The sequence below is a fragment of the Vidua macroura genome, chromosome 18 (assembly GCF_024509145.1).
Source record: "Vidua macroura isolate BioBank_ID:100142 chromosome 18, ASM2450914v1, whole genome shotgun sequence".
Classification (NCBI taxonomy): domain Eukaryota; kingdom Metazoa; phylum Chordata; class Aves; order Passeriformes; family Viduidae; genus Vidua; species Vidua macroura.
In genome coordinates, this window is record NC_071588.1 from 2,488,892 (window position 1) to 2,515,686 (window position 26,795).

General features: G+C 45.5%; 4 protein-coding genes across 7 annotated transcripts; 1 reads left to right on the top strand and 3 right to left on the bottom strand.

The window, feature by feature from the left end:
* Window positions 1–378: 378 nt before the first annotated feature.
* On the bottom strand, window positions 379–5,255 carry GTF2H3 (general transcription factor IIH subunit 3). 2 transcript variants are annotated; one of them, XM_053993826.1, is made up of 13 exons: window positions 5,188–5,255; window positions 4,935–5,014; window positions 4,539–4,645; window positions 3,835–3,998; window positions 3,514–3,576; window positions 3,249–3,278; window positions 2,779–2,807; window positions 2,620–2,694; window positions 2,374–2,427; window positions 2,080–2,148; window positions 1,822–1,957; window positions 1,703–1,739; window positions 379–1,616 (listed from the first exon to the last, which is right to left on the bottom strand). In XM_053993826.1, the coding sequence occupies exons 1-13, from the start codon at window positions 5,195–5,197 to the stop codon at window positions 1,547–1,549; spliced, it is 924 nt and encodes a 307-aa protein (XP_053849801.1). In that variant the 5' UTR covers window positions 5,198–5,255; the 3' UTR covers window positions 379–1,546. The 2 variants fall into 2 exon arrangements, with proteins under 2 accessions (XP_053849801.1, XP_053849800.1); XM_053993825.1 differs by having other exon boundaries at window positions 4,539–4,648.
* EIF2B1 (eukaryotic translation initiation factor 2B subunit alpha) lies at window positions 5,220–8,851 on the top strand. Of its 2 annotated transcripts, none has more exons than XM_053993823.1 (9): window positions 5,220–5,340; window positions 5,441–5,542; window positions 5,637–5,773; window positions 5,850–5,966; window positions 6,159–6,271; window positions 6,894–6,962; window positions 7,631–7,706; window positions 7,904–8,029; window positions 8,459–8,851. In XM_053993823.1, exons 1-9 carry the CDS (start codon window positions 5,235–5,237, stop codon window positions 8,612–8,614), a joined length of 1,002 nt encoding a protein of 333 aa, XP_053849798.1. In that variant the 5' UTR covers window positions 5,220–5,234; the 3' UTR covers window positions 8,615–8,851. The 2 variants fall into 2 exon arrangements, with proteins under 2 accessions (XP_053849798.1, XP_053849799.1); XM_053993824.1 differs by having other exon boundaries at window positions 5,281–5,368.
* A 163-nt stretch (window positions 8,852–9,014) lies between these two features.
* On the bottom strand, window positions 9,015–16,492 carry DDX55 (DEAD-box helicase 55). The gene is made up of 14 exons (XM_053993822.1): window positions 16,379–16,492; window positions 16,077–16,127; window positions 15,903–15,989; window positions 15,244–15,335; window positions 15,081–15,143; window positions 14,329–14,478; window positions 13,668–13,857; window positions 13,446–13,528; window positions 12,936–13,067; window positions 11,927–12,019; window positions 11,200–11,314; window positions 10,359–10,527; window positions 9,710–10,002; window positions 9,015–9,285 (listed from the first exon to the last, which is right to left on the bottom strand). Exons 1-14 carry the CDS (start codon window positions 16,484–16,486, stop codon window positions 9,121–9,123), a joined length of 1,791 nt encoding a protein of 596 aa, XP_053849797.1. The 5' UTR covers window positions 16,487–16,492; the 3' UTR covers window positions 9,015–9,120.
* A 1,413-nt stretch (window positions 16,493–17,905) lies between these two features.
* On the bottom strand, window positions 17,906–24,041 carry TMED2 (transmembrane p24 trafficking protein 2). 2 transcript variants are annotated; one of them, XM_053994107.1, is made up of 5 exons: window positions 23,825–24,041; window positions 22,467–22,659; window positions 22,068–22,088; window positions 20,076–20,183; window positions 17,906–18,594 (listed from the first exon to the last, which is right to left on the bottom strand). In XM_053994107.1, exons 1-5 carry the CDS (start codon window positions 24,002–24,004, stop codon window positions 18,470–18,472), a joined length of 627 nt encoding a protein of 208 aa, XP_053850082.1. In that variant the 5' UTR covers window positions 24,005–24,041; the 3' UTR covers window positions 17,906–18,469. The 2 variants fall into 2 exon arrangements, with proteins under 2 accessions (XP_053850082.1, XP_053850083.1); XM_053994108.1 differs by lacking the exon at window positions 22,068–22,088.
* Window positions 24,042–26,795: the final 2,754 nt, after the last annotated feature.

The window sequence follows — 26,795 nt, forward strand, 5'->3', positions numbered from 1 at the left end:
AGGAGGGAGGTAGTATTGATTATGAACGTAGAATTTATGGGCCACTAGGACATCTTCCCAGTTAAGCAAGAAACTAATAAAACCAGCTCAGTAATTGTGCTGAAATCGGATCTAAGCAGGTAAAAGGTAGTTCTGGTAGGAGACCAGTGACCCAAGAAACCCCCAAACCCAAAAGAAGACAGAAACTGAGCATTTGGACTAATTAAAATGAGAAGTGAATCATTAACCAATAGGCATTAGAGTGCTAATTAATAAGAGAAGTATGTTACTTGTAGCAAATAAACACTAATCCCTTTGTTTGCTAGTATGACTCAAACAACAAAACTCCAGGAAAATCATGTAGCTCATCCTTAAATATCAAAGCAATATCTGACCACATTTGAAAAAGAGACAGTCTTTATTACAAAAGTTTTATACAACATAAATTATAAATACAGCCTTCACACAAAATGGCTTTTGTCAATGAAAAAAAGCTCACCTTGTTAGGTTGGTAAGCCCAGAAATAACTGACACTGCAGCTGTTACAGTGACAAAACCTGATGTGAATATCAAGACCTGACAAATTCCTGTATATACATTGGGAAGGAAAAAATAACTCGTTTTCTATGTGGAAAAAAAATCCACTCTAATCCTTTCAGGAAAAAGGTTAAACTACCAAATTATATAGTTCTCTTTGAAAGGAGATGCTGTTTGTTTCTTTAAATGAAAGCCACATTCAGAAGTACACAGCAGACCTTCCTGCCATAAAAGACACCAATCCAAAAGTCTTTGTTCTTGGCACGTGTCAGATGGAAACCCACATACTAAGAATAAGAAGCGTGCCTGTTATCAGATTACAACTACATTTCTTGTTTTCCAGTTTCAAAATAAAACCGTGAAGACTAACCTGCTAGTCTGCATTTATTGATGCTATTTTAAACTAAGGGAGGCCTTTTCATTCACAAAGGAAGAGATATCAAATTGAGAAAGAAATACCATAAGGACAGTACAGTCACAGGAATATCAATACATGTGAGTGCACATGCAGGGCAATTAGCACCTTTTTTTCTTTTTTTTCCAAATGGCTCACAAACCATCTTGAAAACGATGGCTCATATTGCTAGTAGGAAGCTGAAGTCCCTGAACAACACAGTGCTATGATTCTCATCCTACACACTAGAAATGGTCATTCTTAACTTTACACCAACACACAGAAAGAATTGAAGCTTTCTTGACTTTGAAAATAACTGGGAGGCGTGAAACTTGGCAGTGGACAGAATACCCTCAAATTCACAGGCTGTGTCTTTTTACCAGGATGCAACTTCTGGTTCCTCTGACAGTGAAGAATTAGTATTTAAAACAGCACAGATTGCATGGTAATACAGTGATTTGTTACTTAACAGGTCACATAGAACACATACATTTTAAATATTTATCCCCTAAGAAACAAGTAATAGCACTGCATACAGTTCTCTTTCATATCCAGTAAAAAGTGCCATCAGTTTCTCAAGTAGGTTAAATTTCATGGAATTCCTGGAGGAGGTAATGATGTATTTACATAATGTTGCTATGCAGCTACCTTTAATTTCTTCTTCTTTGCTTTCATGACAGGTGGCAATGATATTTTGAAAGCAGTCCTGGAAAAAAATATGGAAAAGCAACTGTCAGATACACTGAACATATTCCCACACCCACCCTTGAACTACAAAGAATAAACACTTACTCGCAGGTACTGCAGATAGGACTGAAGTTGCAGAATACTGAAAAATCAAAGAATTTGCTTTCACTAAAACAGGTCATTGGAATATAAGAAATAAGACTGTTAAATATTTATAAACTTACTTGACAAGCACACGGAGCACACGTAGCCAATTTCAATGAGGTTCCGATGACAGAAGCAGGCAGCTCTGTAGTCAACGTGAACAGGAGGTGGAAGGACAAGCTGTGATCTCTGCTCTTGATCAGGGAGAAAAACCCACTGCATGGATAGAGAGAAGTATTTTGTGAATTGGGTTGGTATTCCTGTGTTATCAGGTCAGTGAAGTGAATATTTCACGTCCGACACATGAAAAACACTGAAGTGTTTTTTAAGTGACTTACCAACAAATACTGCAGAAGGGATGGCATGTGGGGCACTTTCAAATATATGCCACCCGTAATATCACAGGCCTGCAAAGCAGAGACCATGATCAGATTGTTGTTTGATGACATTAACAGGGCACTTAAAATATCCATGTACTGCACAAGGCCTGCATGTCAGAACTGTCAGATCCACTGAACATATTTCCACACCCACTCTGGATTAAAGGAAAGAGCTGAAGAACGTGTTGAACTGTCTAACATCAAGTATTTATGAGTTAATATAAATGGCAAATAACAACAGCAAGTCTGTACCTGTTGTAGAAGACCTGAATCAGAGTCCAAGACACAGGCATCAATCAAAATACTCTGCAAGAGATGACACGCGTGAAAAATAAATTTAGCCAAGACCCACACAGCACTGTCAGTGTCACTGTCAGACACTGACTTGTTTTCATGATAAATGCACTATAAATTATGTAATCATAAGAGAAATTAACATTTGTGTTATCTTTACACAGAAATAAAAGATAATATAAATGGAAAAAAGGCCAGCTTCACCTGTTTCTGTGCTGCAAAGATCACATTCATGAAATTCATGTATTGCAATGCGCTGTCTTCTGCAGCTTTTATGACCTAAATACAAATTCAAACTTGTTAGCCTACATACATCACTGGATTTCAAGACTAAAAGAAAACTGTGACAGCAGAAGTTCTTACCAGAATCCTTGATTTAATTTCTTGATTGGCTAAGTATTAAAAAGAAAGAGAAATGCATCAGCACCTTGTTTGTTTCATCCCTTTAATTCTGTAGCATATGACACCTCAGAATGTACTGGATGTTAGATCTAACAGCTCAGATAAAATATTTATATGAAACTATTTCCAGTCCCAGTGACAATTATCTGTGGACTAATTCCTCTGAACCTCCAGTTATTCCAAGGAAATTCCAGTTTATTTCCACACAACATAAAATCTCCATAAGGATGTGGACTACTGATGAAGGCCTTTAACTTTTTTAATGTAGGCAACCTCAAATGATCAAAATAAACCTCCACCTAGCAGTGCCAATTTTGGAAATGGGGGTGTGTCCAAACACGTGTATTTGTTTGTCCGTGCAAGTGCATTTATACCTGTTATTTAGGTTAAAATAAACCTTTCAGTGTTGAAAACAGGAAAAGAGGTGTTACCTTTTAGGTCTTTGCCCATCTTGTTGATGTCTACATTAGCTGGCATTAAGGAATCTACATTCCATTCTTGGAAATAACTCCATGATCCACACCACACATTCACCACCTTGGCCAATACACATTTTGATAAGCACAAGCCACAGTTATCAGGCAAATGGTTCAGTTTTAAGTATTACAACAAAACAAGAACAGTAAAAGTTAGTATTATAAGAAACACTCTTCAGAACACATAAAGGCTTTGAAGATTCTGTAATCAAAAGGATACAGCAAAGTGCTTTAGCAAGTGAACCTGCTAACAGGGTTTCTGTTTGCTGGCCCTTCATGTCAGCTGCAATACAATAAAAAGTGCAAAAGTTACTTTTGCACATAAAACCAGCTACTGAACCAAACAATAAAAAATACTACACATTTTTATCTTTGGCAAGTAATACTAATGCAGAGGCCTGAAGTGTCAAACCTAATAAACTCATCTACTTTAAGCATATTAAAATTCATATGATGAAAACAGAGGACATTTTTGCAACTCCTTGACAGTCCAAGTGTTTTCCAATTCTGCATATTAAGCCTCGAATTTTCTTCTCCTTACTCTTTGTCATGAGGTCTTTAATCTCTTCTGCAATTGCATCATTTATTGCTGTTAATAATTCATATTTTCCATCCTTGCTGCCGGAGCAGTTAGATTCCATGGAAGGGCCTCCCTCTCCAAAGGGATCTGCAGCAGCCCAACGCTTCCCAGGGTAGAGGAAACGGCTGAAACAGAGGGAAAGCAAAGTATTCATGTAAGAAAAAAATGCTATAAATTAATCAGCTGCAGATAACAATACTCTGAAGTTTAATTTAAAATCCTTTTAATACTTTAGGCATTAATGAGTCTATGTAAGTTAGGTGACTTTCAGCTTAAACTGGAGTAAAACTCACATTCAGCTCCCTCCTTTTGAGATATCTCTTAAGAGATCTGGTGAAATTCTTTGGCTGCACTTGGGGATAGATCCTGAGATTCACAAACATCTGGAGGTAAAAATATCCCCTAAACAGGGAACTTCTTCCATTTGCATTGTTCCACTCCACACATATCTACCACTCTCTGTGTATTTTTAAGTCTATTTAAACTTCCCTTCTAAGTCTTTTTGTTGCTTTGTAAGTCATTAAGATTCTTTCCTACTTGGTTTCAGCCAATTTCTTTTTTTTAGACAACGATATATTAAACACTTTTAACTTGGTTTCTTGCCATCAAAGAAGAAAATCAGGAGACAGATAGAGGAAACTGGAAACGTTTAGAAGCAGCTCTACCTTTCCTGAGTGTGACTTGCTATTACAGCGAGTTTGTTGGTGCGATTCATGAGCAGGTGAGAGTTTCCCAGCACCATCACTGCATCGATGCATTTCGACAGGGTGAACTGCTGGAATAAACAACAGAGCAGATGTAGCACAGTAACATTTACAGAGAGGCAATTCAGAAGTAATCTGTGAAATGACTGCAGTTTAAAAAACGTGAATTTGAAGATGCAGAAAGAGCTTTTGCTGTTAAAAAAGCTCTAATGAACACAGAACGCTGCACAGGTATTTCAAAAGGTATTACGATACCCGTTATACCTGCTCTAGCAGGCAACAGTAGCACAGTTCAGAAGTCAAAGAAAACGACACCGTTTCCCCCAGAAATGACCATCTGCAGTGCCAGCGCCGTACCTCAGCCTCTCCCAGGGCCCTCTTCCCCCACCAGATCGGGTTGGTGTCGAGGACGACGATCAGCAGGCTCAGCTCATCATCTGCAAAGGGAGCGCACAGCGGCGTCACTGCGGGCCCCGAGCAGAGCGGTAGAGCCCCGGGGCCCCGCTCTCGGCCTCCGCTTCCCCACGAGGAGCCCGAGCCCCGCCGCGGCACCCCCCAAACCCCTCCGGAGCACGCCCAGAGCCCGCCGGGCCGCCCCGGCCGCGCTCACCCGCGCTCATCGCGCCGGCCGCGCAGCAGCGGCCGCGGCGCCCGCGGATGACGCCCCGGCCCGGCGCTCCTCATCCGGGCACGCCCCGGGCCGGCCCTGCCCACGCCCCGGCGCGGCGGGCGGAGCGGAGCGGAGCGGCGATGAGCACGGAGGGTAACGGGGGCGGCGATGGGCACGGACGGTAACGAGGGCGCGGGGCAGCCCCGGGAGGCGCCGCGCCGGGCCGGGCCTGACGCTCCCCGTTGCCTTTCAGACTTGATCGAGACGTTCAGGGCGCAGCTGAGGGACGACCCCGATGTCGCCTCGGCCGTGGCCGCCATCCGCGCGCTGCTGGGATTCCTCAAGCAGGACCGAGGTGGGCCCGGGTGCCCCCGGCGGGGCGCGGACCCCGCTGAGCCCCGGCTGCCCCCAGGGCGAGGCCCTGACCGCGCGGCTCTGCCTCTCCCCAGGGGAGACCATCCAGGGCCTGCGGAACAGCCTGCGGGACGCCATCGACACCCTGTCGCGGGTGGACTCCTCGGTGGCCGTGTCCTCCGGCGGGGAGCTCTTCCTGCGCTTCATCAGCCTCACCTCGCTGGAGTACTCGGTAAGGGCTGCCCGCTGTGCCCCGCCGCTGCTGCGGGGCCCTGCAGCCGCTCAGCGGGCGTCCCGCTCTTTGCCAGGACTACTCCAAGTGCAAAGAAATCATGATCGAGCGCGGGGAGATCTTCCTGACCAAAGTCTCTCTCTCGAGGAATAAAATCGCCAAGCTGTGTCACCCTTTCATCAGAGACGGTGCTGTGAGTAGGCCGGGGCAGGGTCGCTCCTGTTCGGTTTCGCTGTTGCTGGCAGCGAGGGAGGAACAGGAGGGGAGAGGAGTCTGATGGGGGCTTCTGCACAACGTTGTTCTGCACAGCAAGCCATGACAAAAGTCAAGGTTTCCCGAGGCTCAGCAAATGTAATGTGTGAATTTTTTTTTTTTGTCCTGGCAGCGCATACTGACACACGCCTACTCCAGGGTGGTCCTCAGGGTGCTGGAAGCAGCTGTGGAGTCCAAGAAGCGATTCAGTGTTTATGTTACTGAATCACAGCCTGATGAAGCAGGGCGAGTATTCATTAATTTGAGTTTTATCTTGGTTAACAGGGTAAGTTACAGCTACCATCCAACTTATCCTGCCCTAAGAAAAGCTAGGCTTGGTTGGAGCATTTTAAATGGCAAGTGTCACTCATATCACATTATTCTGGACAAGTGAAAAAAAATCTAAAAAAATATTGGTAATTAACTTTCCATACTCGATATCTTAATTAGTGTTATCTAGGTTTTCCTCAAAGGTTCACAGACTTGTCAGTGCCAGGCAACCTACTTTTCCCTTGGGAGATGGGAGACAACTGCTTTATAATCATCTCTTTAAGAAATAGGCTAAAATAATCAGTATTATGCTAATCATAGCAAAGTAAAATACACAGCTAACAACGTCATTTAAAGATGTCAAATAATTCCTTCAGAGCAGATATTGTTGTACAAGTGAGGGAGTAAGCCCTGCACACTGGGTAATACATGTCACTAACAACATGTAACAATTCCTTCCATTTCTATTCAATAACTCATTTTCTGTTCTAACAGAAGGGCAATGGGGGCAGTCATAGGCTTCAGTCTTTCAAACAGTATTTTCATATTATTGTCTTTAAAAAAATAATTTTTAAGGTCCAAACATTTTCTTTAATAGGCAAAAAATGGCAAAAGCCCTAAGGAAGCTGAACATTCCTGTGACTGTGATTCTGGATGCTGCAGTTGGGTAAGTCTGAGTACAAATTTTAATATTTTTCATCACAATTTCATTTCGACAGTAAAACAGAATAAACTCACATGTGAGCAGCTTGTTCAAACCCTTCGTTTGTCATAGTCATCCAACAGGCCAAACGAGTTGCAGCTTTAGGTGCACAATTACAATGTGTCAGCTACAACACAAGCATTTGATTTTGCAGGTTGGAATGAAAGAAGGAACCAGACCTAAGAACTTGTACAGATCTGTAAAAAAAGAACTGAGGTGCTAAACAAAGAAGCCACTTTTTTTCCTAATTTGCAGAAGTGTTATCGTTTTTTGGTTTCTTAAGGTATTTGCTAAATTACCACTGCTTAGTACAAGTCCAATATGTGAGGAAAAAAAAAAAAACTACAATAAATCTGAATATTCCTAGCTAGAGTTCAGCTTCTTCCAGCATTTACAGAGTTGCCAGGGTCAGCTATGGCTGCGGAAGAAAAGGCTACTTAATATTCCTGCAGGGAAGCAGATGAAATCTCACTCCAAGGATGTGTAGCAGCGTGTGGACTTATGAGAGGTAGATGGAACTAGTGCAGAAAATGGAAAGATTGATTGAATTACTAATTTCTGTTCTGTTCAGCAAGTCATTTGTCCTATTACCCAGTAATGCTTGGATTTTTTTTTTTGTCCCCTTTTAACAGCTACATTATGGAGAAAGTGGACCTGGTGTTAGTTGGTGCTGAAGGTGTAGTTGAAAGTGGAGGCATTATCAACAAGGTAATTGTGAGTTTCTTGCATCATTCTGTAAACTCTGGACTTTTAATTAAGTTTGGTTTCTCTGAAGCATTTAAAGCTTTTTGAGAAGTCTCTTCCATTTGGATTTTATCCAGTAAATGTCTGTTAATTGTTGGAAGCTGGGCAGTATTGTCAGGCAAGCACTGAGTCTGCAACTTCTTTTCCATCTGTCTCCACAGATTGGCACCAATCAAATTGCTGTGTGTGCCAAAGCCCAGAATAAGCCATTTTATGTGGTAGCAGAAAGTTTCAAGTTCGTCAGACTCTTCCCTCTCAATCAGCAGGACGTTCCTGATAGGTTTAAGGTAAGAGAAACTCAACCTCCATCTTACCCAGCTAAGGTGTGCACTGGTGTGTCTGTGAAAAACTGTCTTCTAAGCATCTCTGATTATCTGCATCTCTCTGCTGTGGTCTATTTTGGGGTTGCTCCATGGTACACTCGGGCACCAAACAGCCATAATCTGTCCTGACATAGATACTCTGCTCCTAAAGCAGTTCCTTTAGGGCACAGCAGCAGCTGGGGGTAAGAAACAGTTAAACCAACAAACTCCAGAACTACAAATTGTACTTTTTACACGAGATAAAAGAGCCAAGACCAAGGTGGCACCAGTGTGTGCACTTGACTTCCTTCAGTTTTACCACAAACATCTGCTTGAGGCTGTAGCACTGCTCTTGCCCAAAAGAGGATTTAACTTGCAGTTGTGTAGTAACTAATGGTCTCTGTTTCCTTCTAGTACAAAGCAGACACTCTGAAAACGGGTCAGAACCTAACAGAGGAGCACCCCTGGATTGACTACACCTCCCCATCACTGATCACACTGCTGTTCACAGACCTCGGTGTGCTGACTCCTTCAGCTGTCAGTGATGAACTCATTAAACTCTACCTGTAACTCAGAGACTCCTGCACAGGATGTGTCATCTTCAGTGACTATCAGGGCTCTAAGAACTTGGAGGATGATACATGAACATGGCAAGGAAATGCCATTAGAAGGATTAACATGATTATGGACCACTATTGAAAAAATTCCCAAAGTTATGACAGCTTCTAAAGACCACAACTAAATTATTTTAAAGAGGGATGGAGTATTTTGATACTATAAAATAAAATCCCTTATGGTGTATCCAGACTCATTCTGAGGTGTGCTGTTACTGATCTGTGGTACATACTTGAAACATGCACGAAGCTACTGATAGAAACCTGCAGCTCCTACCACACCAAAGTGCTTTTAGCTTTGTTCTCAACAACTGCAGGCTCTGTGTCTTTAGGGATGCCAGGTCTCTCAGTGAAGAAATTTGTTCTCTTTTTACAGAGGTATTTTGTTCTCTATTTTTTATAGAAATCCAATTTTATTGAAATAAGCAGTGTTTTAATGTAAAAATATGGTTAGAGTAACTGTCAGCCTTCAGATTCTGTGTCCTCAACAGTTTCTGCTTTGAGCCTGTGGTTGCCTGTTAGTTTCTTCTCAAACTCTTCTTCACTAATTTTTCCCTTTTTTAATCTTTTTAAGAGTCTTGTGTCATTCAGCAACTCTTCCATGTCCTCATCTTCAATATCAGAGCCCTGTTGGAAGTTGAAAACAACAAATTAAACACAACACCAAAAGGTTTTCATTGTATACAGCTGAACACAAGAGAAGATTGCAAGTCAGAGTTTGCCAGAAATATCCAAGCAGGAATTAATATTCAATTCCTACCCAAGCAACTCTAACTCTCAGCTACACTTACTAAAAATTGACAAAAGCATCTTCAGGCCACACTTCTGCACCTCTTGAGAAATAAAAATCCCGTTACTGACCAGCACCAGCACTGAGAAGTTGTTTTAGTGTTTGGCTTTAAAAACCTCTATCATTTTTTAAGCTTTGCTAGTCCAAGTCCTAAAGGGTTATTTCACAGCCATCAGTTCCACCACACTGAAATCCCAGGGCTCTCTGCCATTGGCAAGACCACAGCGCTCACTGGCAGTTTAAGGGAATGGACACAGTTACCTCTTCACGCTTCCTTTTAGCTGTTACTTTCTTTTTCTTCTCCCTCTTGGCTTTCTGCTTTGACCATGCTTTGTTCTTTACAAATTTCTTTTTCCCTTGATTTTCCTCTCTTTCTCTTCTTTGTTCTTCTAATTTCTTTTGTCTCTGCTTTTCTCTGTTTTTATCCTTAAAGGAAATGGAGTCTGTATTGACAGTGACTGGAGTAAAGTCTGGAAAACATTTTCCTCTTAGTTCAGGCATCTTTGGCATTTTTAACAATGCAAAACCTCTGGCAAGACTGGCAAAATCCAGATCTGTTGAAATAAAGATTAAAAAGTCAGTTTCCTGCTGGATAAAAAGTTTTTTTAACTGAGAAAGGGTAAAAAAAAAGTCAACATTATTTTAATGTATTGTTTGCACTCTATACCTTAATACTAGCAGCAATACTAAGTCACTTTTATTTGTGTTTTCATCAGTTTGGTCAAGCTGTATAATTGAGTGTTTTCTCTTGAAACAAGTTGCTTGAAAAAAATAGGAGTTTTGTCAAAATCTGATGGTGCAGGAAGTGAATGTGAAATCAAAAATCAGAAGCTGAAGCTTTTGCACAACACCACTATACTTTTGTTATCTGAGAAAACCAGTGAGAGGCACCAGGCCTGCTGGGAATTACCTTTGATCCGGAAGATCAGATTACATTCGTGTTTGGCATAAGCCTGGACATAAGACACAAAGGCTTTCATCCCTTTCTCAAACACTGCCCTGTCAGCCAGGGCCATGGACTTCAGCTTGGGAAGAAGATCCAACACATTTGTCTGCGGTTTCATTTCCTGCATGGGACACTGGGAACCAGAAAAGAAACAAGACCAAAGGAAAAGTTCAACCAAGTGATGTGGAATGCACTGTGAAACCTCAAACACACCCTTGCACAGTTAATCCTCTGTCAGCTTTGAGCCCCTTTCCCTTTGGTCACTCCAACACACGAGCTGACCATCAGCCCCAAACAGCAGCTCCTGGCCCAGCAGAGTTCTCAACACTGCAGCTCCACAGAGGCAACATCTTCATCTCCTGCTTCATCAAGCTCTGGTCTGACTAGGAGAATTCACACAATTAATCCCATATAGGCAGGAGCAGGCATGGGAGATTGTAGGAGTTGTAAGTAAAGAGCAGAGAGGCTGCAGGGTGTGAGCTGCTGGTGGCAGGCCTGGGGCAGGACTGTGAGCCAGCACTGCCCTCCTGCAAATGCTCAATTTACACCCTTAGGAACAAAAGGCCTTTCCTTACTGCATCACACATTCCTCTTACAAACCCAGTGGGTAACACTGGAGCTGTATTTCATGTTCCAGCTGTATTTGGTGGTCAATCAGGAGCTCTTGTCTTTTAATTCTGCACCTCTGCTAAAATATTACCGTGTATGACCCCAAGTTCTACAAATTCTGATTTCAAAGCTGCTATCAGTAAGTCTGTGCCCTTGCTCTTTTTTCTGCTTTGGGCTAGAATAAAAGCCTACTCACCTTTTGGTTGATGGAGAGAAAGTTAATGTAGGATTCTTCCATGGGAAGCAAAAACACCAGAGCACTGCCCACGTTGCCGATCCGCGCCGTGCGGCCACAGCGGTGCACGAAGGCACTGAAAGAACCCAGCAGGAGAGCTCAGCTGGGTTTGGAAGCACTGGACAGCAAAAGGGCAAATCTTGTGGGATGGAAAACACTAAACTAAACCAACAGGAATTAGCAAAGTGTAACACGAGACGTGTGGCAATCCCACTCAATTGTTAGGCTAAAGCAAGGGGAGTCTGTTTTGGGAGTGAAGTTCAAGCAAGTTGTAGGAAGAATTATGACAGCAAAAGGTAAAATCCATGGAAAAGCTCCTTTTCTGTGAGTTTTCAATTCCTTGAAGAGCTCAGTCCCTGCTCTCATCTCTGTTCTCCTTCACTCCAGTGTCACCTCTCACTCTTTCTCTGATATTCTCACACAAAGCCTTACCCCAGAGTCACCTGTGCACACAGATGTGACAATCCCTCCCCTGACTGACACCTACACACCACAAAGTCATTTCAGTGACAACAAAACCTGCACTGTTCCAGCCTCCCTTGCTCCTGCATGATTTTGTGTGCTCTCTCAGATTAACCTCCAGGAAGTGACTAAATGTGTGTTATGCAGTTTTTTGTTCCTGAGACCTGAGCAGCACAGTAACAAGACCACACAGAAAGAAAAAGGATCTCAGGATTTGAAGCTGTACCTGGCACTGCTGGGTGGGTCGTACTGCAACACCCAGTGCACTTCTGGAATGTCAATGCCACGGGCCATCACATCTGTGCACACCAAAATGCCCCTAGGAACAAGAAAAAGTGTATTTTCATTAACCTGCCATTTGAGAAGAGTCAGCCTCCTGACAGCTGTGTGTTCTGCACCTTCACTGGAGAGTGAGGAACAAAACATTTTAAAACATTTGGGTTTTTTTGAGAGACAAAATATAAGGTAATTGCAGCTTTCACCAACTAAAATTCCAAATAACATAATGAAAATTATTTTGATTTATATTGCATTTCTAACACAAATCAATTCCCCATTAAAAATTCAAATTTTAAACCCGCACTGCATCCACCACAGCTGAATGTACTATAATAAATGTTTAAATAAAAGACTTAAGACTTGAGTGACAATTTTAGCAGAACTGCCATGCTGTTCTTTTCAACAGCTGTTCTTACAATCTGCTGGCAATTATTTTTCTCATAATACAAAAAGCTAAAACTCAAGTCCCATGCCATAACAAAAATGACAGTTGATGAGGCAAGAGTTTCTTAACAGCATCCTGCAAAGCTGCCAAAGAACACTTCCCTGTGGGTAGGTTACAGCACTGTGTTGCCATGTTCTTGTTCATACACTAATAAAGTAATAGCCTGGGTTTCCCCTCTGGTTGCTAATCAGGAAAAGCTTATTTTTGCTACCAGTTTGTTTAAACATCAAGGGCTAATGTGTGATTGTAGCAAGTGACAGTGCAGAGTGCTCACCTCCTGTGCTGCCACATGGATTATCTGAAGCAGGGTGCAGATGCTCCAGTCACATTTTCCCTTTGTTTGTGGTCACACTTTGTGTACCTCAGCACAATTTGTGACTCAGAACCAGCCTGGAGCATCCTTCACCTGAGCCATCCTTCCACACCAAGCAGCAGAAGAACAGCCAGACACAACCAGCTCCCCCTCACTATTTTGCCTTCTGGCTGGTTTAGCCCATTCCCACGTTCTTACCCCGGGAGCTTCCGAAACTCCGTGAAAATCTTGTTACGCTTGTGCTTCATTTTCCCATGGATGCTCATTATTTTCACCTGCTTAATTAAGGATTCCAGAGCCTTCCCATAGTATTCCACACAGGCACACGTGCTGTTGTGATAAAGACAGGCATAAAGCAAAAGGTTTTGCTGCATTTTTAACCAGGTTTAGACAGTCAAGCTTGACTTTCCCAAGCTCTTTCAAAAATACACACTATTTTTATTTAAAACATGCATATAATTTTTATAATTAACATATAATCACCTATAATGTCTTACTTTAAAAATGCATAAAATTTATGTTTTGCTTAATAACACGATCCTGACATGAAGCAATGATTAATCTCTTTTTAGGTACCATTTTCTAAAAAACAGCTCTCAAAATTAATCACTTTGAAAATAGTTGTGTCCTTTGCAACAAAGGGCATGGTTCTGGATTTAGGTAATGAAACACCAAACTGTTCTCACCATGAAACACAAACAGAATTACCTGAAAAAGACCAGATGTTTTTCCTGTTTGTGCTGCCGAAGAAAATGCACCAACTGGTTAAACTTTTCATCTGCTCTGCAGACCTAAAAAGAAAAACGTAAGAAAATGGACTTTGGCTTTCCTGTTGACGTGCTCCTAAGTGACCAAGTCTTAAAATCTTATTGATGGAACCAGGAGGAAAGGAGAGGGGACAGGGAGCTCAGTCAGAGCCCAGGCTCACACCATGTAGTAGTTCTCCAGGCGTGTTGGGGTTTTCTGGGTGTTGCTGGCTGCCACTCCCTTCTCCTTGACCGAGATGCGGACGGGGTTCCGCAGCCCTGCCCTCACCAGGTTCTCCACCTCCTGGGTCTGGGTAGCTGAGAACAGACCTGTCCTCCTCTGCTTGGGCAAAAAGTCCAGAATGGCATTCAGGCTGCAAGTAAGCACATGGAAAGTGTAACTGGCCCAAGGCTTCCCTCAGGAAGAGGTTTCATCACTGGAAAGGAGTTTAGGCTTTGTTGTCACATGTCAAACTTCTATTGAAATAATTATCTTAACTCTGAGAGAAAGAGAAAACAGAGATCAAAGTTTATTGGTTAAAGTGTTTTAAGCCATTCTGGAGTGCAAATAATGATATTTAACCAAGCATTAACAGAGATAGGCTAACATAGATCTCAATGAAAGTAATTCCATATTCATTGAGGCTCCACATTTCCTGATTTTCTTCCCCCCTAGGAACTGCTTTGTGTAGTTACAGAGCAAAGATGAAAGAAGAAATTCAGAAATTTCAAAAAACAGAACGGATTAAGTTTGGAGGCCATTGCAGGCCACGCTCATTCACATCCATCACACACCAACTCATTCACAACTGCAGAAGAGCCAGCAGGATTCATTATTTCAATACCTTGCTTCAAAGCCCATATCTAGAAGTCTGTCTGCTTCATCCAATACCAGCACATCCAGAGCCTTCACACAGCTGGCAAGGTCCAGCCCGTCTGCTCTCCTCCTGAACAGATCCTCCAGGCGGCCCGGGGTGGCCACGATGATGTTCCCACTGTTGGTGCACACACACACACAGAGCAACTCCCTCACTACAGGGTGAGGAATCTGGGAGAACTCCTGATATCGTTACCACAGCACAGCCCTGCCCTGCATTCTTCAGTAAAACAATCTCATTCTGTCACTTTCAACTGCAGCCGTATTTCAGGTGCCATGGCATGGGGGGGAAGCACATCCCCTGTGGCAATAGAAGTGTGGAATATAAACAGCAAGTATGGAAAGCAGCTATCAGCTGCAGGAAATATTTGGTAGCTCCACAAAAAGCCAGGGGCAAACAGGACTCCTTCAAAACTCCATCCTCAGTATCAGCACCAAACAATTCCAGGAAATTCATGAGCAGGGAGAAGTGAAATATTCTCTGAAGGCACTTTTCAGCTCTTGTTCTTCACCCAAGCAGCAGATAAATGGTGCTGATGTCACATAAGAGCCTCTCCTCACGCTGTGCCTCACTCCAGGAACAGACCCCACAATTTCCCAGCTCACCCCAAAAGATTCTGGCAGCACCATCCCATTCCAGCACCAGCAGGACAACAGCCCTGGGCTGAAAACCCTGACAAGGAGGAAACCACAGCTCTGAGACGCTGCCAAACAACTCACCCATGCTCCTTGAACTTCTCAACATCTTCCATGGGGTTCCTTCCACCAATTAAAAGAATCTGACTAAAACAATAAAACAGAAGGATTTGGGCCAGCTTTAGGTTTTGCTGGTTCAAGAGTGACAGAAGGAAGTGTGGCCGTGGAAATGCTGAAGTTCACCCACCTGAACATGGGGAAGTGTTTTGTGAAATGTGACAGCACCTCATCAATCTGAATGGCCAATTCCCTCGTGGGTGTGATAATTATAGCTCCAACCTGCACGCGGAAAACAGGAATTTGTGGGGAGGAAAAAAAAAAAGAAAGATTTGGGCAGAATCCTCCCTCTCAAGCTAAATTTATACGAGCCATGATTTTGAGCCTGGTTTCAGGCAAAACATTTCCACAGAAACACAGTAAAAAGTATTAAAAAACATCCAAAAATGTCGATGAAAGACTTTGCATCAATGTGTAAAACATCTCTGCTGAAAGAACAGCATCTAATAATGACATTTAACAGCAAATGACACTGAATTTCCCTGCACACTAAAATGTATTCAAGGTCAATGGATGCTAAAAAGCATTCAACACTTGCAGTGTATTCCATATTTTGGGACATTTTTCTAACAGCTCAGAACCCTGTTCTGTTCATGCCAGAGAAGAAGCTGTATCTAAGTGCAATTTATTTCCAAGTTTTAAGCAGTTTATTGTTGCTGTTACACTGAAGAGCTGAGCACACAGTCACTCTGTGTGTAGGCAATTTTCCTTATGGATGTTTTCTTGAAGTTCTCAAATCTTATTGGCACATCATAAAAATATCCTCAGTGCTTCATGTTTTAATCTCACCTGCATTTTCTTTAGCTTTTCTTCCCGTCTGAGAAGAATTTCCAGTATGGGAATCACAAACGCCAAGGTTTTCCCACTGCCTGTGACCTGGGAGAGTGGAAAGAGCGTCAGCCCTCCCTCAGCTCCAGAGAGAAGCGTGGAAAACAACGAGCTGCACGAAGGAAAAGCACTCACCGCTTCCGCAGCCACATCTTTGTTACTCATGAAGAGCGGGATGGTCGCAGACTGAAAAAAGAGAAGCAGCACGTGAGCAGCTGGTAAATCTCACAGAGGTGAAAACTCCTCCGAGACATCCGAGCTCGCTGTGAACATCACCCGATGGGAAAGTCACGGATGCGGCTTCTCGCTGCTGCAGGTCCCGGTGACTGCTGCGACCGCCGCCGGCCCCGGAGCGGCCCAGGCGCTCCTGCCACCGCCCGCGCCCTCCTTCCTCAGCCCGGCCTCCCCTTCCCCGGGCGTGCCGCGGGGCCCCGCACCTGCACCGGGGTCATTTGGTGGAAGCGGAGCTCCCGCAGCGCCCGCAGCACGCCCGGGCTCAGCGGCACCGGCAGCGAGCTCCAGCCGCCCTCAGTCACCGCCTCCATCTTGGCCCGCCGGTGTCACCGCCCCGCCGCGGCGGCGCTCTGCGGAAACACACACCGCGGCACCTCCCGTTCCGCCGCACATCAGTTCCGCAGCCCCCGCCGGGCCTCACCTCCGTGGTGAAAAAATAAAACTTCGGATTTAACAAAAAAAATTCCCATTTTTATGGCGAGCCGCCTATCACAGTGAGTAGTTCTGCAGGTCTTACAGCAGCGCTGTGCCACCCCACTACCCCAAACCTAAGATGTAGGTTCAGAGCTACCCGATATTTATTCTAGCTGCCCCCAAAGCAGGATGGACTCTGGATGAATTCCCGATATTCTAAGAAAGCAGGGAATCACAGAATCGTTAGGATTGTGAGAAAACTCTGCAGTCATCCAGTCCGAGCCCCCTGCCAAGGCAGGGTCAGCTGGAGCAGGGGACACAGGAACAGAGCCAGGTGGGGTTGGGATGTCTGCAGAGGGAGAATCCACGGCTCCCCTGGGCAGTTCCAGGGCTCTGCCTGGGAAGTTCTTCCTCACGTTGATATGGAACTTCTTGTGGTTCAGTTTATGGCCATTACTGAACAAATAATTTATAAAAACCCCTTTGTTTTAATCTGTACTTCTTAAGGTACCAAAGGAAAAAAAAAAAAAAAACACAAAGCTGCTTTTTATTTTTTTTTAAAGAATTTGTTTATTTATCGAACCTGGGTCATATTTAGATTCACGAGCAATTTTTAAATGTACATCTTAGAATTCAATTTTCAGTGTTTTACACAAAAATATTGGCACACAACAGTTGCAATAAGGTGTAACAGTCACCTCTCTGAAGAACTGCTGCAAGTGTTTGCCCGAGGTTGAAAAAACTTTACCTGGAACATGAAAACCTGTAACAAATTTTAAATTAATTGTACAAAACTGTTGTGTGTTACTTGTAGAGGATCCCCCCTGGAAAAGACCCCACCCCACCCCCAAAAATGATTACAACTAATATACATCAGTCACAACATAATCCTGGCTCAGCACCCACATCAGACGCTTCTTAAATTTTTAAACCAATCATCAGGTAACTGAGGAAAGTAACTTTATACAAAAACAAATCTACATGTGCCTGAAAAAAGAAAACACACCAGTATTTAGCATTATGCTAATTCTGATCAGATCATGGCAGAGTTTGCCACTGCACTTAAATACAAGGGCTGCATAGCGTGGATTGAACCCCCAGCATCCAGAACCCTTTGGCCTCAGGAATCCAGATTTCCTGAACACTTCTGCCCTGGGCACTGGGCAAACAGTCTGAGCTTTGGACCTGCAAAAGCCAAAGGGTTCACCAGTGTTTGCCAAGACACTGCACACAATTGGCTTCCAAATAAAACCTCTGAGAGACTAAAAACCGTGTAAGGAACATTTGGTGATGAGCGGAGGAAAAAAAAAAAAGCATTTTCATATCAACTATTTAATTAAAAAGAACTTTGGGAAGAAGTTGATAAGACAGTTGCTGATGACTGTCTTTTAAGTAGCAACTAGGTGTGAATTTTAACCTTTCCTTGGCAGTTTCTGTGAGTGGAGAAGGGATTATTTCAATTTCATAACACCTACTGCAGGGTTAAGGATGCAAACAGTCACCTTAGGGCCTTGTACCGTTTCCCTGGACAGAACTGCAAGTGCTTGTGGAAACAAGTTAGGAAAGACAGAACAGCTTGTTACTAGAGTGAGTTACAGAGTTTGCAGCTTGCCTGGACCTTGCTTAGCACACAGACTGGGCAGATCTCAGTGGAACAAAATGATGCCAATAAAGTGACAAGATTTCAGCACAGCTTTTGCTACAGAAGATATATAAAAACAATTCTCTTTTTTTTTTTTTTCTTAACTAGGAAGGAATATAAGCAAATAAGTTTTACAGTTCAGTAAAGAGGGTTCAGAAACTAAATGACTTTTTTTTTTTTTTTTGTGACCAGGATGTTTGGTAGAGAGTGAACTGAAATCTGAGACCACAGAAGGATCTTACACCACCCTTCGGACTTCAAAAAACCTCTTCAGGTAGTAGATTTGTCCCAGTGTCATGGCAACTAGTACAAGGGCTTCAAAGAATGACCAAAGAACCACTCTGCTGTTTGTGTTGTCATTAACTGTTGGGGGAAAAAAAAAAAAGAAAAAAGTAGTAAGTAACAAAGCATTTAAACTGCAAACATTCCGCCACGAAACTGAGCATTGCACATGAAGCACTGGGTTTGTGTCAGGTCATCACAGGTGTCCCAGAAGGGCCCTGCAGCCTCAGAGATGAGATCTGAGGGGGATTTTTCTGAACAATTTGTTTTTAAACCCACTTTGGACATACACTGCAGCATCCTTCTCTATTCTGCCCACCCTCCTGGCCTCTGAGCTGCCAAACAAAGCCTCCTGCTTTTTTGGAGTCAAGCAGGAACTTCTGATCTCTGAAGGGTCAGCATCTTTGGTTCTAAACATTGAGATTTTTCTTAAATCAGACCATTAGTAACAAATGTCACAAAACTGGAGATATTCAGAGCTTCAAATCATTGAGGAGACAGTGCTTTCATATAATGTTGTGTTTTCACATGAAAAATACTTGCCCTCGATTCTCATCCATGCAAGCAACAGTAGTTCTGCTCTATTTCAACAAAACATTTTAAAAAGAAACTTTGGCTCAATTATTAAACCACATCCAGTTCAATGGTGAAATAACAGTTCAGCCAAAGTCTGGGAACCAAATCATGGAATGGTTTGGGTTGGAGGGGACCTAAAAACTCATCCAGTCTCACCCCCTGCCATGGGCAGGGACACCTTCCTTGGGCACCTCCAGGGATGGGGCAGCCACAGCTTCTCTGGGCACGCTGTGCCAGGGCTGTACCACACTCCCAGGGAGGAATTTTTCCCCTGTATCTGATCTAAACCTCCTGCCTTTCAGTTTAAAACCATCCCATGGTTTACCATGTCCTTGAAGATGGATTAAATATCATCATCACTGGTATCTGCATGAATACACCATTCGAACAACTACAGAATTTACATCACTTAAACAAATCTTATTTTGTGTAACAACCTCATTACACGAGGTGAAGCCAATTTAAAGATGACTGCAAGCAAAATCTACATTCTTTACTCCATGGGCAGGCCCTGCAGGATTTAAATTATTATTTTTGAAGTCACTTGGAAAAGCTTTCATGGACTCATGTGTCGCTATTGGACACAAAATGAGTGCACAGAAGCTTGGTAAGTTCAAAAGAAAAAAAGAGCCAGTTTTATTCAAACATCTGGTGTTTCTAGAATTCCAAAGGTGACCATGGGTTGGAGGATGGAATTACCACCTCTCCATCCACACTGGTCCAAATATCAATCAATCATTTCTCTCTTCCTACAGAGAAATATGGAAACTATTCTATTTATACATGAAATTGTGTGGGAACTCTGACTCTCAAATATGTAAACATTATCAGAAGGCTAAAGAAGTTTTATGAGAACTTTTAAAACTTTCAAAAGAACTACAAAAGAGAACTTAACACCTTTAAAAATCAGGCAACACTCATGTTTAAATGACCATTTGCAAGCCCACTGGAGAGGGGAGCAGGCATTGACTGAGTCAGGCACGTACTTGCTCTGTGTATTCTTTCACGGACTTCCATGTACTCCTGCTCGTGCTTCACAGCTGTCATGGCCACTGCTAACTCGTTAATCATCTCTTCTAGCTTGTTCTGATGAGCTGCAGAATAATTTCAGAAGCATCACAAAGTCTGTTAATGACTGGAAAAAACGATTGCAGTGAATTGATGAGCAGTTAAAGGTAATTTCCTGCTGCAGAAGGTCTGACAGTACAGCTGAACACTTCCTATCCTTACAGCCAAGCTCAGTTTCCGTAGCACCACTTTCCCTAATGTGTCTCTGTGGTGTTTAACAAGAGGGAAAACATTTCTCCACATCCAAACAGGAGGAGACAACTCAGACTCAGTACAGACCCCACATTTCCAGTGTGCACATACTTTTCCAGGAGAACAGAATGGAAGAATGCACGAGACCAATACCACACACTAATATCTATTTTGCCAATATCATCCAATATATTCCAAGCAAACTATCTTAACATGACAGCTTTTCCTAGTTGTTAAGCTTGCAAAAATAGAATGACTGAGAATTTAGCTCAAGATCATGATGCTGGCAAATTATGAGATCACTTTCTTTAGCAAAAAAAATCACATCCTGTGATCTTCAAGCTCAGCTGAAATCCAGCATTCAGGGGGCACAATGCCCAGGGGGCCTGGCACAGCCTTCCCTCGTGGTGTTGTGAAAGCAGGAGAGGAGTTAAACACCAAACCAGTAGCACAAAACCAGCTTGAGACAGTTCAGCAAATGGAAGGCTCAGAGATCTCAGATTTAGTGGTTTGGCTGTCAATCACAGGATCTTTTTAATACATCCACGCTCAAAGAACTGTCCATCACAAATTTATAAATTAAGCAAGTCATTTGCAAAGTTTTCTAGCATCAGGTGGAGGTACCATTCCACAGACACGCCCTGGGCAATCAGCTCTCTTTAAAAGTCACAAAACCCAACATATTTTCCTTTCAAGGGACATAGTTGACTTGGATGCTACCTTACTACAGTTTTATTTGCAAATTAAGTGTTTCAGATCACAGTCTGAAAACAGAGCTATTCAAAACACACACCTCGTGGGGAACAGTCAAAGGAGAGGACCAGAGAAAAACACTCATACAAGTTACAGTTAAAATCTGAATGGTTGTGCAAACCACACTCACTTTCCTAATACCTCAAGTCCCTTATTTTCATGGCCAACTGGTCATTGCAGTAAGTGCAGTTTATGAGTAAGAGAAGAAACTACAGTTGCAGGGATAGCCTAAAAACACTCCAAAAATTCACTTCAGAAAATTGTCTTATTGCACTAATACTCTTTACAACAGATATATGCAGACTCAATAAAAGATTTAAGTGAGTCTTAAAAGAAAATCCAAAGTTAGGAATGTGCTACTTTTTAAGTGACATCAAGCACTCAATGCCCAAGTTCTTTACTTGCTAAAATAGAAAATAAGAATTGGTTACCTTTCTAGCTACAGTCAGCGATTTCTAAATAAACTTTATAACTTGCTACACAATACATTCATTTTTTTTTTACAGCAAATGACAATTTTGAGTTTTTCCCCTGATACATCAGTAATAATTCATAACCTACAAGCAGCTTATTGCTTTCAAAAGCTTTTTTTACTCAACATCCCCTTTAGCAATAGAAAACAAACGCTGCCAGAAACATCCAGCATTCTTGGATGTTCAGTGTTTTAGCTCAATTTCACCTGAACTGATTAAATCTTCTGTCAGCCATAAATAACCACCTGAAGACAAACTGCCATGGCCAGTGCAAGGACCTGATCCCAGGAGCTGCTCAGGGCATAAACCTGCCAAAGGGAGCCTGCAGGTGCTCAGCATTGCTCAGAATCAGACCTTTTGGGTAGTTTATTAAACAGACATTCTCATGCTCCAAACCAATGTTACAGAGAAAAAGCCAAGTTAGCTGTTAGTGAATGAACACATGTGCCAGAGACAAGATGCTAAGGAGCTTTCAAAAAGCAGTCCACATACCATCCCAGGTATCTCCACCACCTAGAGGAAAGTGTAAGAGATGAACACAGGTACAGGACAAAAGGCTGCAGATAAAACAGTCATTTACACAGCTATGGGAGAAGTTTTATATTAGCACATTTACCAACTAAGGCTCCACACTGCTGAGCCTACTAGGAATCAGAGGATGGCACTGATGAAGGGCTAAAGGATGGAAGCATTAGTGTCTGCAGATGGACGAGGGATTCTCTGGTGGTTTTGCCTCAAATTGTGTAACCAGGTCTAAAAACAACCACTTTAGCTGTGCAGGAGAACAGCTAATTCCACCTGGAGGAAGGGGAATCCTGCGAGCCCTCCTCAAGTTCCCAAGTCATGCAAGTAGGGAAACGCTCCCGAGCTCCTTCCAGGACTCTTCCTCACCTTCTGTCTCCATGTCTTGCCCCTTGGGAGCTTCCCCGATATCGATAGTGAACATCACTATCTTGGGAGTCATGGTGGACATCCTGTTGCTAAAGCAAAACTTGTAAGTTCCATCCATGTGGGCAGCAAAGGTGTATTTTCCACTGGACTCTCGATCGCCTTTATAAATCCCTTTATTATCAGGCCCTGTAATCTGCGTGGGGAAAAGAGAGGATCACACGTTTTTTATTCCAAACACAGAGGTTTCAAATGCACCAGCACAGCACTGCCAGTCAGGCACTCACAGGCACCAGCACCATCTCTAAGCTGGCTGCTTTGGCACACTTCAATCTTTCCCTCCCACTGGTGCAGCTCCCCGCACAGAAATCTCTTTTTAAAACCCCACAAACTTCTTGGTAAAGAAAATCATGCAAAAGCCTCTCTCCCTGGCCTCCTGTGGTCGAGATAAGCAGCCAAGAACAAGCAAACCACAAACCCTGGCTCTTTGGCAAATTAACAACTGCAGGGAAAACCTTATCTCTGAAGGAAAACAAAAAGGAAAAAAAAGACATTCTCCAATCGGCTTTAGACACACAGTCGGGCATTGCTGCAGTTACCATTTCAAATGGACTGAACACCCGAGTTCTGAGCTCTCGGGCTCACTGGGACCCTCAATTCCCATCCCAGGCCAAAGTGCTGCCGAGCTCCCACTGGCGACACGCGAAGGGGATCTCACAGCTGCCAGCCCCTGTCCCGTGTCACAGCCGTGTGTCATTTCCAACTGCTACAGGACTGAGCGACAGCTCCCGCCTGTGACATCCCAAACGAAAACCTCTCTGCTCTGTGGCGCGATGAAAGCGATTCGTGCTCAGCATCTCCCGATTTCATCCCTCTCTGAAGATCAGCATTGGCTCAGAACTTCCCACCCGGATTAAAGACAACACCTTCGGATCCAAGGGGAAGCACGCTGCTCCTCGAGGGGCAGCAGCCGCCTCCAGAGAGCAGCCGCGGGCGTTCCCCCCGCCGCTCAATTCCCGGTGACGAGGCCGCACCGAGCCGGAAAACCCAAGGGAAGGGGGGGACAGCCCGAGCCTCGCGCGGCGGTGCCGGGGCTGACTCCCCGCACGAGCAGCCGGGCCCGCCCACGCCGCGCCGAGAGCGCTCCCGCCGCACGGAGCCCCCGCAGCGCGGCGGGCGCGCCCCGAGCCCCGGCGGGCGGCTCCGGCCCCGCTCCGGAGCGCCCCGAGCCCCGGCGGGCGGCTCCGGCCCCGCTCCCGAGGGGCCCCGCACGCAGCGGGGCCGCAACGCGCGCGGCCCGGCCCCGGGACGGCCCCGCTCCCCAAGGTCGGCCCGCGCCGCCGCCGCCGCCGCCGCCGCACCTCCACGTCGATGTCCAGGAAGCCGCCCTCGGCCACCTCGAAGATGAGCCCCATCTTGGTGCCGGACGGCACGCGCTCCAGGAAGCACTCCTCGGCGTGCGCGTCGATGCTGACGAAGTAGGCGGCGGCCGGGGCCGCCAGCGCGGCCACCAGCGCCAGCACCGCCCGCACCGGCGACATGGCGGAGCGACCGGCGGCGGCACCGAGCGGCGCTTCCGGCCCGCGCCGCGCCCCTTCCGGCGCACGGGGCCGCCGCTCATTGGCCGCCGCCGCCCCGCTGCCACGTACGGGCTGCGCTACGGCGGCCGCCGGGAGACAAAGGGCAGCGGGACCGCCGGGGCGCTGAGGCAGCGCCCGCGCGGCGCGGGAGGCGGGACCCACGCGCGGCAGCAGCCAATGGGCGGGGAGAGGAGGCGGGGCGGTGGCGGCGAGAGCCAATAGGAGCGAGGCGCGGGAAGCGGGGATGAGGGGGCGTTGCCTGGCAACGGGGCGGGGCGAGCGCGGGAGGCGGGAAACGGCGGCTGAGGGGACCCGGCGGCTCCTGAGGGATCCCGGCGGCTCCTGAGGGATCGAGCGCAGGCGGGAGGAGGCAAGGCGGCTGTCACAGCCGCTGTCACAGCCGCTGTCACAGCCGCTGTCACCGTGGCCGGGGCTGCTCCTAAAATTGGGAAATCAGAACTTGCTGCAGCGAGGGAGATGTCTGGGGAGTAGCCAACACTTAAGACGTTAATAGGGAAGCCCAGCTTGTGGGCTATTCACGCTTAAGGAAACACAGTCGTGGCACGTCCAGTTTCTGCTTCACCTGAGAGTAACTGTTTAAAAACCCATTCCTTGCATGACCATGCTTAAGCACTAATTTCCAATTAAACCTCCCAAACAGAAATACCGAAGTTCATGCTTGAGCTCAAGGCAGCCTGTTTCATGACTAGCTGTTTTAATGATGTGGGGAAGAGCTAAAGACTAACACAATCTGGCTTTCCAGTGAAATATTTGTGCGTTGCTTTCGCCAATAAGCGCCGGTTGTTGTACTCCTGGTGACACCCAGACACGCTTATGTGGACAAATGCCAGATTTACATCAGTGCATTCCGCTCTCTCCCTCCAGCTCCAGGTGTGAGCCAGCAGAGCTGCTGTGTCACTGCAGGCACAGCGTGTGGACAAGTGTGGACAAAATTCTGCAAGACAAGCTGAGCCTGAGGAGCTGCAGGTCACGTACGAGGCTGGATAAGAGACTTTTCCTGCCAAGTCGTTTTCCAAGAGTTTGGGTCAGGCCAACATCGAACCTACTGCTCCCCATGCCACAAACTGTGCTGGTTTTTCACCTTTCTCAGCTGTAGTTTTAGTCTTTCCCCACGTGTTCCCTACACTGGTTATTTTTCCTCTACCCGCACTTGAACAGAACAACGGGAAGTCGTGTAGTAGCAAATTCTTGTGGCAAAAACTCTTCTTCTCATCTCTAACATGGGCAAAACGATGATTTCACAGCATAGCTGCTCCCCTGAGGTGCTGCAGAGTGTTCTCCAAACATTCTGCTCAGGCTGCTTCTCCTCCTTGTGTTCGTAAGCACCTTTGCCAGGAAAGGATGACTACACCATTATTCATCCTCCTGCTCTCCCTGGAACCTTGTGCAATATCCTGTGGTGTTCAACTTTGGGAATAAGTTTCATGAACAATATATAGATATATATTTCCACTGGGTTATTGTTCTAACTTAGGCAACTGATTGCCAGGCTCAGGTATTTGGGGACTGATTGTTCCCCTCCTGGCTGCCCTGACAGGGCATGAGGAAGATCAATATTTTGGACCTTGTGGCAGAACGAGGTCGTGACAGAATTGCATGAAAATGCTGTTCTGGCTGTCACAGTGTTGCAGTGTTACATTTCTCATCGTTCATCCCTCCCATTCACCTGTGCTAGCGTTTTGCCTCTGCCAAAAGCAGATAATTAATGCTGTATTCACAACATGCAGCACGTGTCAAGTCATTCCAGGCTTGGCTTTTGCAGCCCCACTGCTATTTCTCCTGACTAGTTCCAGTGTTTGGTATTACTCATCATATCTTGTCCAAAATAAAATGCATTCTTCCTACTCTGCATAGAGCAAATGGCAGGACTGGGTCCTAAAATTATTTCCAGGCACATTTAACTTATCTTAAGAGACTCATCTGGAGCATCTCTTCCTAAACGCTATGGAAATAAGAACATCCAAACTTTCACAGTCACACCTGAAAGCAAAAATACTGAAAAACCTGACGAGAAAAACGCATTTCAGTTTCATTAAAATTCCTCTGTAAGTGGATCCCTGCCAGCAAGCTGCTTGTGTGTGTAAAATCTCCACTGATCCTCTGAACATGTGCTCAGTAAAGACTGTGCTTTTGTAGAGAAGAGCATAAAACCCCTAACGCTGCTGCGTGCGAGCCCCTTGCCATGCTGCAAACGGCTTCTTCACCCCTTCCACGATGCAGACATCGTCATCCTCCGTCCTCCTGGGGAGCAGGGGAACATCACCCCCCGTCCATCCCGGTCCGGACATGACGGCTCCGGACACGGCGCTCGCTGCCGGGTACCCCGCACCCACGCTGCCCCTGCTGCGAACCCGCTCCATCGTCTGCGTGGGAGCCGAACCCCGAGCGCGGGCGGGTTCGAGCTCTGCCCCCTCAAACTCGCTCTCCTCCCCGGACGAGGCCGCAGGCGAGGTCGCTACCGAGAGCCCTGCCGCTGATGAAGCGCACCCGCGCTCGGCGATGCTCCTCTGCCCACCGCAAGCGAAGCCCCGCGGCGCACGGCTTCCACCGCGACCCCCGCGGGCGGGGACGGCCCCGGGCACCGGGAGGCGCGGGGGCCGCGGGCATGCGCGGGGCCGCCCCCGGCCCGCCCTGCGCCGGGCATTGGCCGCGGGCGGCGGGGCGGTGGTGGCGGGGACGCCGCGCCCGCCTCCCGCCGCCGCTCCCCCGGCACCGCCCGGCCAAGTTTAAA

Bases quoted from the DNA above. Each gene is read 5' to 3' on its own strand.
- DDX55 (XM_053993822.1), bottom strand. From the start codon at position 16,486: ATGGAGGCGGTGACTGAGGGCGGCTGGAGCTCGCTGCCGGTGCCGCTG. The intron at 13,858-14,328 runs GTATTGAAATAA...GCTTACTTGCAG, and splicing joins GATATGGGCTTTGAAGCAAG to CCTGAATGCCATTCTGGACT. The intron at 12,020-12,935 runs GTAAGAACGTGG...TCTTGTTCCTAG, and splicing joins GAGTTTCGGAAGCTCCCGGG to GGGCATTTTGGTGTGCACAG.
- TMED2 (XM_053994107.1), bottom strand. From the start codon at position 24,004: ATGTCGCCGGTGCGGGCGGTGCTGGCGCTGGTGGCCGCGCTGGCGGCC. The intron at 22,660-23,824 runs GTGCGGCGGCGG...TTCCCCACGCAG, and splicing joins TCCTGGACATCGACGTGGAG to ATTACAGGGCCTGATAATAA. The intron at 18,595-20,075 runs GTACGTGCCTGA...TTCCCCCAACAG, and splicing joins TGAAAGAATACACAGAGCAA to TTAATGACAACACAAACAGC.
- GTF2H3 (XM_053993825.1), bottom strand. The intron at 3,279-3,513 runs GTATCCTTTTGA...CAGCTAATGTAG, and splicing joins ACTTGCTAAAGCACTTTGCT to ACATCAACAAGATGGGCAAA. The intron at 2,808-3,248 runs GTAACACCTCTT...TTTAATACTTAG, and splicing joins GATGGGCAAAGACCTAAAAG to CCAATCAAGAAATTAAATCA.
- EIF2B1 (XM_053993823.1), top strand. From the start codon at position 5,235: ATGACGCCCCGGCCCGGCGCTCCTCATCCGGGCACGCCCCGGGCCGGC. The intron at 5,543-5,636 runs GTGGGCCCGGGT...GCCTCTCCCCAG, and splicing joins ATTCCTCAAGCAGGACCGAG to GGGAGACCATCCAGGGCCTG. The intron at 8,030-8,458 runs GTAAGAGAAACT...GTTTCCTTCTAG, and splicing joins ACGTTCCTGATAGGTTTAAG to TACAAAGCAGACACTCTGAA.